The sequence below is a fragment of the Phyllobates terribilis genome, unplaced genomic scaffold (assembly GCF_046119375.1).
Source record: "Phyllobates terribilis strain yellow unplaced genomic scaffold, ASM4611937v1 Scaffold_9__5_contigs__length_417890890, whole genome shotgun sequence".
In the NCBI taxonomy this organism is placed as follows: Eukaryota; Metazoa; Chordata; class Amphibia; order Anura; family Dendrobatidae; genus Phyllobates; species Phyllobates terribilis.
This window is the reverse complement of record NW_027362769.1, coordinates 283,269,162-283,282,511: the sequence shown is the minus strand read 5'-3', so window position 1 is coordinate 283,282,511 and position 13,350 is coordinate 283,269,162. Positions and strand designations below refer to the sequence as shown.

The following is a 13,350-nucleotide window of genomic DNA, read 5'->3' as shown; positions in this document are numbered from 1 at the left end:
TTATATATATTATTCAAAACGTTCAAAGCTTACTAGGCATTCTGTGATCACAGGAATCTTCTAAGATTGTAGTATTCTCATATTATACAATAAAGTGTACACTATTAAAGAACAAAATAAGGAAATTCTGCAAGTTTTCATGCAAATGTAGTAATCACCAAGCGAAATGTAAGTTAGCTTACCACTCTCAGAAATGTCCTTCCAAAACTGGTGCTCCACAACACAAAGAACCTCCAAGCATCTCACTGCCATTTCTCTTCTGTGTATACCTTTAGAGTTCAGCATTTCTGATACAAAGAAACAGAAATCAGATGCATTTCTATACTTGTACAAGCAAGACATTCTAGAGAAGTATTAAATATTTAAGCATATCTGTCACCACATTAGCTTGGGTATTGTAGACCAAAATAGTATGTAGTGCCGGCGTCCCTGCCCTCTGCTAGGCAGGGACGCTGTTCCCCTCACCGCTCTGCTCCGTGCCCGGCGTCCCTCTCCCGCTCTGCTGGCAGCGCGCGCTCCTTCCCGGCCACTGTGCTTAGGGCGCGCGCGCGCGCCCTCCCTCCCTCTTAAAGGGGCCGCGCGCGCCGTCCTAAGGAGTCCCCGGCCAATGGCCGGAGGACTTTACCATATATAAGGCACCTCCTCCAAAATGGAGGTGCCCGAGCAATGTTGTTGCACCGTTCTACTCTGCTTCAGCCCTCAGGTCCCGTTGCCAGTTACCTGCCAGTTACCTGCCAGATTCCTGCCAGCTTGCTGTCCTAATCCTGCCTGATTTCCTGTTACCTGCCTGCCTGCCTGCCTGAGGTCCGACGGTCTGCCTTACAACTCCGGTCAGTCTGTCTAAGGACCAACTTGCCCGCTCACCTGGGAGCGCACATCAGCTATCTGCCTGCTTGCCTGAGGTCCGACGGTCTGCCTTACAACTCCGGTCAGTCTGTCTATGGACCAGCTTGCCCGCTCACCTGGGAGCGCTTCTCCGCTACCTGCCTGCTTGCCTGCCCGGAGGCTCCGCTGTCACGTGCTGTGACCACCAGCTATTCCAGACTCTTGCCCGCTCACCTGGGAGCGCTTCTCCGCTACCTGCCTGCTTGCCTGCCCGGAGGCTCCACTGTCACGTGCTGTGACCACCAGCTATTCCAGACTCTTGCCTGCTCACCTGGGAGCGCTTCTCCGCTACCTGCCTGCTTGCCTGCCCGGGGGTTCCGCTGTCACGTGCTGGGACCACCTGCTATTCCAGAGACTCTCGCTTGCTCACCTGGGAGCACACATCCTCCATCTGCCTTGCTAGCCTACCTGGAGGTTCAGCCATCACAGGTCGTACCTACCCTTTACCTAGAGACTGCCCCGGTCACTTGCCGTGACCTCCAGCCCGTTCTTCCAGAGACTGCCCCGGTCACTTGCCGTGACCTCCAGCCCGTTCTTCCAGAGACTGCCCTGATCACTTGCCGTGACCTCATGCCCGTACACCCAGAGACTGTCCCGGTCACCTGCTGTGACTGCCTGCCTGGTCGCCACCCGCTCCCTTACAAGGACCGCTCCCTTGTATAGTAGCCCAGAGGTTCCGCCTCCCAGACCCGTTACATAGTAAAATAGCAAAATAAAAATGGCAAAAAATATTGTGCTATTTTGCCAAATAGGAGTGATTGGAAAATACAAAGAAACTGTAAATGTCACAATTCTGGAGGAATTTGCATCAAAAATCTGTATTTTATGATGTGCTCCATATTTATTATTTGTTTTGACATTTTCGGTGCCTTAGTCGATTAGGGAGCGTGGTCTTGCAGAAAGGGCCGTGCCTTAGAAAGGAGTGAGGTCTTACTGTGCAACAAAAGTGTGGTGCAAATTTCTGGTACAAAACCAACTAATAGGTGGTGTAAACCTAGACTAGACCACCAGATTTATCAAACAATCCCTTGTATAAATCTGCAGCATTCTAAGACTATATAGACTACATACAGCAAAGTATCAGTGTATACTATGTGATATATATACAGCAGTTGCAGTGTGTCAAGGTATCATTTTATTCAGCTTGCTATGACCTACATACCCATATAGATGGCTTAGGAGGGTTGATCATACATCCCTTTAACAGGTAGAGAAACCTTCTGTAGGGGCTATCGTTAAAGTTACAGGACACAATCATATATATGTACAGAATTTACATACAGTACAGACCAAAAGTTTGGACACACCTTCTCATTTAAAGATTTTTCTGTATTTTCATAACTATGAAAATTGTACATTCACACTGAAGGCATCAGAACTATGAATTAACACATGTGGAATTATATACTTAACAAAAGAGTGTGAAACAACTGAAAATATGTCTTATATTCTATGTTCTTCAAAGTAGCCACCTTTTGCTTTGATCACTGCTTTACACACTCTTGGCATTCTCTTGATGAGCTTCAAGAGGTAGTCACCGAAATTGGTCTTCCAACAATCTTGAAGGAGTTCCCAGAGATGCTTAGCACTTGTTGGCCCTTTTGACTTCACTCTGCGGTCCAGCTCATCCCAAGCCATCTCGATTGGGTTCAGGTCTGGTGACTGTGGAGGCCAGGCCATCTGGCGTAGCACCCCATCACTCTCGTTCTTGGTCAAATAGCCCTTAAACAGCTTGGAGGTGTGTTTTGGGTCATTGTCCTGTTGAAAAATAAATGATGGTCCAACTAAACGAAAACCGGATGGAATAGCATGCCGCTGCAAGATGCTGTGGTAGCCATGCCGGTTCAGTACGCCTTCAATTTTGAATAAATCCCCAACAGTATCACCAGCAAAGTACCCCTACACCATCATACCTCCTCCTCCATGCTTCACGGTGGGAACCAGGCATGTAGAGTCCATCCGTTCACCTTTTCTGCGTCGCACAAAGACACGGTTGTTGGAACCAAAGATCTCAAATTTGGACTCATCAGACCAAAGCACAGATTTCCACTAGTCTAACGTCCATTCCTTGTGTTCTTTAGCCCAAACAAGTCTCTTCTGCTTGTTGTCTGTCCTTAGCAGTGGTTTCCTAGCAGCTATTTTACCATGAAGGCCTGCTGCACAAAGTCTCCTCTTCACAGTTATTGAAGAAATGTGTCTGCTGCTAGAACTCTGTGTTGCATTGACCTGGTCTCTAATCTGAGCTGCTGTTAACCTGCGATTTCTGAGGCTGGTGACTCGGATAAACTTATCCTCAGAAGCAGAGGTGACTCTTGGTCTTCCTTTCCTGGGGCGGTCCTCATGTGAGCCAGTTTCTTTGTTGGGCTTGATGGTTTTTGCAACTGCACTTGGGGACAAAGTTTTCCCAATTTTTCGCACTGACTGACCTTCATTTCTTAAAGTAATGATGGCCACTCATTTTTCTTTACTTAGCTGCTTTTTTCTTGCCATAATACAAATTCTAACAGTCTATTCAGTAGGACTATCAGCTGTGTATCCACCACACTTCTGCACAACACAAGTGATGGTCCCAACCCCATTTATAAGGCAAGAAATCCCACTTATTAAACCTGACAGGGCACACCTCTGAAGTGAAAACCATTTCCGGTGACTACCTCTTGAAGCTCATCAAGAGAATGCTAAGAGTGTGCAAAGCAGTCATCAAAGCAAAAGGTGGCTACTTTGAAGAACCTAGAATATAAGACATATTTTCAGTTGTTTCACACTTTTTTGTTAAGTATATAATTCCAAATGTGTTAATTCACAGTTTTGATGCCTTAAGTGTGAATGTACAATTTTCATAGTCATGAAAATACAGAAAAATCTTTAAATGAGAAGGTGTGTCCAAACTTTTGGTCTGTACTGTATATATATATATATATATATATATATATATATATATATAATATATATATGATAAATACGTATATGATATATATACGTACAGGAAAGTTGACAAGCATGCTCACAGAACTTACCAAACAGATGATTCCATACTTGTAGCTCTGGTATATTTAATTCTATTACATATTTTAAAATCTGAGTATGGAAATATAGCACAGCTAAATGAATTAAATTATTGCCCATACTATCAGTTTTTTTCCAACTTCCTCCAAGAGAAATAATATATTTGAAAGCATCAAATGCTCCTGATGTGGCTGTGAGAAGCAATGGAGTAGATTTGTATCTGTGAATCACAAAACAGAAGTAAATACAACACTGGGTTTAAATGAGGCTAAAAACAATAACATTTCAAATCTTACATCAAACTAAATTTAAAAAGGCAACTCAAACATGCACAAATGCAAGAGAAAAGTAGCAATAACCTATCACGGTGTATAAACATGAAATCATCACTGAAGACTCGCCACCAAGCAGAAAGCATGAACTTTGTTGCTGTTCTGCACTTGGTCATTGGTCTGATTAAGGTAGTATTGCATAAATTCTGAACTGCACCATTTCTCTTTTGTGGGTTTATTATTTAAGACTTAGGTGTCCAACCCCTTTAAAGACAATTCTAATCTATGTCTAATCTATGCAGTTAGTTGTTGTTTTCTTTTTACTTAAATGAATGTATGTCTAGTAGGAAGGTTTGCAACCCTTTTGTTATCTGTCTTTTTTGAGGTCTTCTCAGATGACTTATGGTCACAAACTACAATAAAGTTGAATGTGTAAGGAAGTAGAGCCTGTAACAATAAAACATTGCAAAATTTGTAATGAAGCTCAATTGTAAAACTTATTTTTAGCCCAAAATACATGCATTTAGATAAAAAAAAATGTCCCCAAAGGTGCCCAAACCCATTTAAAATCTCCTTATGGTCACTTACCATGCTAGTTTTGTTTAAAGATGACCTTTCATAAAATGTTTAATGTTGAACTGGACAAAAGTGGAATATAATTATTATTTTTTTTAATTGTGCCTCTTAGTTACAAAGATATTAGCAAAGTATTTGGTACCTATTGAGTTAACTTTTGTTAAGACCAAGTGGGTGTTATTAGATGGTTTTCACTGGGGGCATGTATGTCTTCTTCCTGTATGAGTTGCTTAATCATAAGCAGGCAGCAACACAGCCAAAAAGGAACATGCCCCCACCATAGTTTGGTTTCTCAGTGTGTGTGATGTTAGGATCATAGGCGGATTATAATGAGGCTGATCTGGGCTACCGCCCGGGGCCCCGAACCTCCAGGGGGCCCGGGGCTCCGGGGTGTCTATGGCCAGATTGTCCTCATTATTGTCCGGCAGACAGTGGCGGGGGGCCCCCGGACCGCTCCCCCAGCAGCGGCGCACGGTTGCTGCTTCTTCTTCGGCCGGGCCAGCACTGCAGCAGTTAACTTCCCTGTGCTGGCCCGGCCGCGTCACTGCTAGGAGACACGACCCTGTGCGCGGCCATGTCTCCTAGCTGTGACGTCACGCAGTGCGCACCCGGCCTGCAGTGCTGCATCGGAAAGGAGCAGGACCACTGGAGCCGGGAGCAGGACCACTGGAGCAGAGCCGGGGGATGGTGAGTGTGTGTGTGTGTGTTTGTGTGTGTGCAGGCAGATATCATTGTGTGATGTCTGTTTATATGTATTTTTGTGTTTCAAATGTGTTTATGCGTGTATGTATATGTCTGTATATATTTGTGTGCGTGCGTGACTGTGTGCGGCCTGCTGCTGAGTATAGATGGCGCCGTGCGGCCTCTTGCTGTCTCTGGGGGGGAGGCGCCGTGTGGCCTCCCGCTGTGTATAGATGGCGCCGTGCAGCCTCCCGCTGTGTATAGATGGCGCCGTGCGGCCTCCTGCTGTGTACAGATGGCGCCGTGCGGCCTCCCGCTGTGTATAGATGGCATCGTGCGGCCCCTTGCTGTGTATAGATGGCATTGTGCGGCCTCCCGCTGTGTATAGATAGCACCGTGCAGCCCCCTGCTGTGTATAGATGGCGCCGTGCGGCCTCCCGCTGTGTATAGATGACATTGTGCGGCCCCCTGCTGTGTATAGATGGCATTGAGCGGCCTCCCGCTGTGTATAGATGGCGCCGTGTGGCCTCCCGCTGTGTATAGGTGGCGCCGTCCGGCCTCCCGCTGTGTATAGGTGGCGCCGTGCAGCCTCCCGCTGTGTATAGGTGGCGCCGTGCGGCCTCCCGCTGTGTATAGATGGTGCCGTGCGGCCTCCCGCTGTGTATAGATGGTGCCATGCGGCCCCCTGCTATGTATAGATGGCATTGTGCGGCCTCCCGCTGTGTATAGATGGCGCCGTGTGGCCCCCTGCTGTGTATAGATAGCGCCGTGCGGCCTCCCGCTGTGTATAAGTGGCGCCGTGCGGCCTCCCGCTGTGTATAGATGGCGCCGTGCGGCCTCCCGCTGTGTATAGATGGCGCTGTGCGGCCTCCCGCTGTGTATAGGTGGCGCCGTGCGGCATCCCGCTGTGCATAGATGGCGCCGTGCAGCCTCCCGCTGTGTATAGGTGGCGCCGTGAGGCCTCCCGCTGTGTATAGATGGCTACGTGCGGCCTCCTGCTGTGTATAGATGGCTACGTGCGGCCTCTTGCTGTGTATAGATGGCTACGTGCAGCCTCCTGCTGTGTATAGATGGCTACGCGCGGCCTCCTGCTGTGTATAGATGGCTACGTGCGGCCTCCTGCTGTGTATAGATGGCTACGTGTGCTCAATATTGAGTCATACAATTAATGTAAGGCTATGTGCCCACGATGCAGAAATGCTCCGGATTTTTTTTGAGCGTTTCTGCAACTCCCTGGCAGAAAAAATGCATGCGGATTGTACATGCGGATTGTACATGCGTTTTTCCTGACAGGGACATGCTGATGTGAAGCGTTCTTCACATGCATTTCCGCATGCGGGTGTCAAGCGCTTTCCAAGCGATTTTAGCATCACTTGGAAAGTGCTTGACAACTTGGTCACACTATACAAATCCATGCAACCGGCACCGGCATGGATTTATATAGTGTGACCGTAAAAGAATGGTAAAAAATAAATATATAATTACCTTCTGATGGCCTGCCGATGTCAGCGGTCGCGTGACCCGTCACATGACTAAATGACGTCACGGCAGGTCCTTTTCAGACCATCGCGAGCTGCCGGCAAGCCAGGACGCATCGGATAAAGACACCGGGGGCCATCAGAAGGTAAGTATAATATTTATTTTTTATTTTATTATTTTTTTACAGGTTCTATGGTACTCGGGTCCGGAGGAGAGTCTCCTCTTCACCAAACCCGGGTACCACCCGCACATTGAAATGCATGGATTCTGCATGTACAGATGCAGTGATTCGGATTCCATGTGTTCCAATGCAAGTCAATGGCGGCGAAAGTGCTGCGCTTCCGCAAAATAATTGGTAGTGCTGCGGATTTTTCTGCAATGATAATCCGCAGCGGAAATTTCCGCAGCATGTGCACAGCACATGCGGATTATCATTGGGGAACATGGCCGACCTTCTACCAAGCGTTTTTAAGCGTTTCTGCTGCGGAATTGCCGCTGTGGAAACGCTTAAAAAATGCATAGTGGGCACACAGCCTAAAAAAAATTATTATAATTAATATTGTGCCAAATTAATTTCACGTGAACTATCACATGATCTATCACAGGGGATCATGTGACATGTCATGTGATACATCAGGTGTGTGTGTGTGTGTGTGTGTGTGTGTGTGTGTGTGTGTGTGTGTGGGGGGGGTGGGGGAGGGTTGGGGGGGCCGCGCCTTCTAAACTGCCCGGGGCCCTTGCTACTCTTAATCCACCCCTGGTTAGGATACAGCTCTGATCTCCTGGTCTAACCTCCTACATGATGAGAAAGTGCTTGGAGATTAGAGCACAGATGACTCACACCTTTCAGATAAATAAGGTCTCAGTTTAGCTGTGTCACATTACAAGCCCTTCTATCAGCTCTCCTCCTCTCATAGCAGTGTCAGTGCCTGTCCAGAGATGAGTCACAGTTACGTCTGTTGTGTTAGGAGTAGTTGTGCTCTTACTGCACAGCGATTACAAGTTGCTCTTGTGTGAGATGTAATGACACCTAGCTCAGCTCTGCTCTCACTGCAGAGGGATTCCAAGATGATGTGAGCACAAGAGACATAAGTGTGACTCATCTCCGAAGAGACACAAGTATAAGTCATCTCCAGACAGACAGTTGGGGGCAATGCAGTAGAGCACAGAGTGCTATAAGAGGAGAGCTGATAGAAAGATTTATAATGTGACATAGCTAAACTTGCTGCACTTTTCTAATCATGCAGAAGGTTAGATAAGGAGATCAGAGCTGTATCCTTACATATTACACACTGAGAAACCTAAGAAATGGTGGGGGAGTGTTCTTTTTCAGCTGTCTTGCTGCATGTTTATGATTGGGCAACTCATGCAGGGACAAGTATATGACCCCACTGAAAACTATCTGATAACACCCACTTGGGCTTAAAACATTAGTTCATTTGGTGCCAAACACATTAATTATCTCCACAATGAAGAGGAGAAATTAGAAAAAACAAAACAAAAAAAAAAACTTTTATTCTGCCCTGCAGTCACTATGTGTCTAGTTCAACAACAAAAAAATTGCAGAAAGGTCCTCTTTAATTCTTTGTTTAACTTGTTAAGCAAAATAATTATACAAAGGGATTCAGAAAAAAATGAGCAGGCGGTAAATACATGCGGGGCTGGGGATTTTGTTAAAACAATCATGTACACAGGAATAGAGGGCGCGCAGGTCAAATATATAATAGGTGGGTGCAAAGACCCAATCAGAATAGTGTTGGGAGTGGTCCATTAAAGAAGCGAGGGGAAGGAGAGAAGAAATCTGGAATAATAAATACATAAACAAATATATTAATTAAAATAAGCTGTTCTTCAAACTCTTTCATCACACTCTTGTAAACGCCTGTGGCCTCTTGTGGTGCCATCTTGCAAGGATTGAATTTATATCCTCGCGAGACCTTGAACAAGTCCTATACTTTTTGGATCCAAAACTTGAGAGAGGGATATTGGATTGCATACTCTTGCTGCCAGAGGTGCACATAAAATTCATGGGGCAGGGCACAGATCTACCCAAAAGTCTGCCTCCAGAGCTTTTTTTTTTTAAATGGAAGAGGAAGTTAACAGCGTGAGACATATGACTGGCACTTTTCTCTCAATCTTCATGTCTCATACTGGTAACTTCCACTTTTATTTAAAATTAGCTCTGAAGGCGATTCACTGGGAGACTATGTCCGGCCCATAGATATTAACAACTTATTTACATATTGAGAAAAATATGGCTACAACCACTAACAACTAACTAATTAACTGTCACTATATGAGTGGTCATAACCATGGATACATAAGCTACTGCAATGCACTCCACATGGGGTAAGCTGCATAGTTTATCAGAAGAACTATACTACATTTCTAATTGAAGGTATTTGCTAATATTATTGTTATTACTCCTATTACATACAGTTGTGCTCAAAAGTTTACATACTCCGGCAGAATTTTTCCTTTCTTGGCCTTGTTTCAGAGAATATGAATGATAACAAAAAACTTTTTCTCCACTCATGGTTATTGGTCTGCTGAAGCCATTTATTGTCAAACTACTGTGTTTTCTCTTTTTAAATCTTAATGACAACCAAAAACATCCAAATGACCCTGATCAAAAGTTCACATACCCTGGTGATTTTGGCCTGATAACATGCACAGAATTTGACACAAATGGGTTTGAATGGCTACTAAAGGTAACATCCTCACCTGTGACCTGTTTGCTTGTAATCAGTGTGTGTGCATAAAAGCTGAGTGAGTTTCTGGGATCCATACAGACTCTTGCATCTTTCATCCAGCCACTGACGTTTCTGGTTTGTGAGTCATGGGGAAAGCAAAAGAATTGTGAATGGATCTACGGGAAAAGGTAGTTGAACTGTAAAACACAGGAAAGGGATACAAAAAGATATCCAAGGAATTGATAATGCCAGTCAGCAGGGTTCAAACTGTGATTAACAAATGGAAAATCAGGGGCTCTGTAAAAACCAAACCAAGGTAAGGTAGACCAACAAAAATGTCGGCCACAACTGGCAGGAAAATTGTTCGGGATGCAGAGAAATACCCACAAATAACATCAGCTGAAATTCTGGACTCTCTGAAAACTAGCCATGTGGCTGTTTCAAGATACACGATAAGGAGGCACTTGAAGAAAAATGGGCTACATGGTCGAATCGCCAGAAGAAAGCCATTACTGTGCAAATGCCACAAAGTATCTCACCTACAATATGCCAAACAGCAAAGAGACAAGCCTCAAAACTTCTGGAACAAGGTAATTTGGAGTGATGAGTAGAGATGAGCGGTGTTCGACTCGAACTGTTCGCCAATCTCAAATTAGAGCTGTTTTGGGAGGTGTTCGAGCCGTTCGATGAACACGAACGATTTGAAAAAAATCCGGCTGTTCGAGGTTATATTCGATAACTGTTCGTGCACCAAAATCGTAACTGGATTTTTTCACAGTAATGCTGTTAATCAATGTTAATACACAGTTCGAGTGTACAGTGGGTGAGGGGAGGGGCAGGGGATGGATCTCTGCAGAAATAATGAAGATCTCAATTTTTTTTTTCTTTCCCGCATTTACAGTGGGGAGGTGCAGTCTGTCAGCCTATCAGCAGCGCACACACGCAGCGAAGTGCTTTTTATCACACAAGCAAGGGCATGTGTCATTGGCTGTGTATGTCACATGTCCTTGCCCTATAAGACCCAGCCATTTTCCACGTCGCCACCATTTTCTCACTGCTGCAGCTGAGTGTTAGACGGCACCGCTGCTGCTGTGGGCGCTATACTTTCTAACTGTGTGAATTGCAAGCAAATTTGCTCCTAAATAGACAGATAGGTTGGGAGTAGGGACTAGTTGTAATTGCAGCCCTTTTGAGGGCTACGTTACAGCATTTCCTAGGACTTTTTGCCAGGCAGGTCTGTTTTAGTGCTGTGCAAGTGTTTTTCACAGCATTTGGCTAAATCTAGCTAAGCAAATCCTTTTGGGCCTCTTGCAGTGTGTGCTAGTCAGTGGAGTAGTGTATCTGTGTTGCAAGCTACACTACCTGTGTATGTAATACAAATTTTTTACTGCACCTTTTGGGCATAGTAGCAGTGTGTGGTACTCATTGTATTAGGCCATCTATACCAAGCTCCACCAGCTTTGAAATTAATAATAATTTTTAGCTGCATCTAGCCCGGAAAATAATTTTGGGCATAGTAGCAGTGTGTGGTACTCATTGTATTAGGCCATCTATACCAAGCTCCACCAGCTTTGAAATTAATAATAATTTTTAGCTGCATCTAGCCCCGAAAATAACTTTGGGCCTGTAGCAGTGTGTGGTACTCAATCTATTAGGCCATCTGTACTAAGCTCCACCAGCTTTGAAATTAATAATAATTTTTAGCGGCATCTAGCCCGGAAAATAATTTTGGGCCTGTAGCAGTGTGTGGTACTCATTCTATTAGGCCATCTATACTAAGCTCCACCAGCTTTGAAATTAATAATAATTTTTAGCTGCATCTAGCCTGTAAAATAATTTTGGGAATAGTAGCAGTGTATGGTACTCATTCTATTAGGCCATCTATACTAAGCTCCACCAGCTTTAAAATTAATAATAATTTTTAGCTGCATCTAGCCCGGAAAATAATTTTGGGCATAGTAGCAGTGTGTGGTACTCATTGTATTAGGCCATCTATACCAAGCTCCACCAGCTTTGAAATTAATAATAATTTTAAGCTGCATCTAGCCCGGAAAATAATTTTGGGCATAGTAGCAGTGTGTGGTACTCATTGTATTAGGCCATCTATACCAAGCTTCACCAGCTTTGAAATTAATAATAAATTTTAGCTGCATCTAGCCCGGAAAATAATTTTGGGCCTGTAGCAGTGTGTGGTACTCATTCTATTAGGCCATCTATACCAAGCTCCACCACCTGTGTATGTAATAAAATTGTTTTACTGCTTCTAACCCAGCCAATCTTTTGGGCTAGTACCACAGTTTGGCCACTCAGCTCTGCTCGGTTTCCATCCATCGTTTTTTGTGCAAACAACTACAGAGTTGTCAATTAGTTAACCACCAAAATGAGTGGCAAAAGGCCTGCTGCTGGTGGAAAGGGGAATAGGCATGTTGGGAAGGGAAAAAAAGGTTGTGTCCGTGGGGTAGGTGTTAAAGCAACAGTAACATCTGCAGAAGAAAGACCATCTTCCAGCCAAACTAAGATGTCTACTTCTTTTCGTGGACAATGTGATCCGATCCCTTTCTTACGGCCACGCCCATCGCTACAAATTCCAGATGAGGCACAAAACAGCAGGTGCTTCAACGGATATCAAGTGCTCCTTTAAGTGGGCTCTCCTCCACCTCAACTTCAACATCACAAATACTCCAGTCCTCAAAGGTGTCACCCCAATCGCACTTGCTTCCTCACAGCTCCCAAGTCTCCAGCTGCCCGTCTGAGTATGGGGTAGCACAGATGGTTGAGTCTGCAGAGCTGTTTACTCATACTATAGCCTGGGAATCAGAGGTCTGCTCCAGAGCTTCTGTGAATCCAGACGAGGAAATGATCTGCACTGATGTCCAGAATCTTTATGAGTCGGATCCAGGACCAGATGAAGAAGGTTCTGAGCATAATGTAGACCCTCGTTCCCAAACTGTAACTCCTGTTGGTGGAGACAATGATGAAGACGATGATGAGACTCAAATACCTGATTGGAGCGACAACTTGAGTTTTCGGTCAGGGCAGGAAGAGGTTGGCTCTGAGGACGACGGGTGTGAGACCACACAGGGTGATGATGACGAGGTTGGAGATCCCACTTACTGTCAACCCACAGTCAGTCAGTCGATGAGGTCAGCAGAGGAGGTGGAGGAGGATGCTAGTGATGATGAGGTTAGGTTGCGCCTTCCTGGACAGAGATGTAGTACTGGAAGCACGTCAACAACTGCATCCTCAAACAGAACTGTGCCTTTGACCACAAGTCGTGGTGGCTCTTCAGGTCGCATGGGCTCTAAGCCTTGCATAGCCTGGGCATTTTTTCAGATCGATAAGGATGACCCAACTCGTGTTATCTGTAACATTTGTCACCAAAAGGTAAGTAGAGGCCAATAATCCATAGTTTGAGTACTTCATGCATGAACCGTCACATGGATATGAAGCATAAGTTGCAGTGGGAAGCTCACTGTGCTACAATGCGGCTTAGCGGGCCGGGCCAACCACCGTCTGCCCCATCTTGTGCATCCGCGGCCTCTTCATCCTCTGTGACTGGGGGGACAGCAATCACACATGTTTTGGGACGCAGACCTGCCACCTTTTTACCCGCAACAGTCAGCGTAATTGGCAGGTCATCATTTTATTTGGAAGTGGAAACACCAGCTGGTGTTGAGCGCTCTCCGACATCGAGAGCACCACCTTTGGATCAAGGCAACCTAACATGTCCGCCTGCATCTTCCTCACAGACCGTCAGT

The 13,350-nt window shown here is 45.3% G+C and overlaps 1 protein-coding gene across 1 annotated transcript in view; it reads right to left on the bottom strand.

Moving 5' to 3' along the window:
• The window catches only part of ANKAR (ankyrin and armadillo repeat containing), a 541,104-nt gene that overhangs the window by 192,770 nt on the left and 334,984 nt on the right, over positions 1-13,350 (bottom strand). Inside the window, exons 10-11 of the mRNA XM_073647842.1 lie at positions 3,903-4,111; positions 183-287 (exon numbers count right to left, since the gene is read on the bottom strand). Coding sequence (XP_073503943.1) covers positions 183-287; positions 3,903-4,111 — 314 coding nt within the window. The remainder of the gene's footprint in view (positions 1-182; positions 288-3,902; positions 4,112-13,350) is intronic.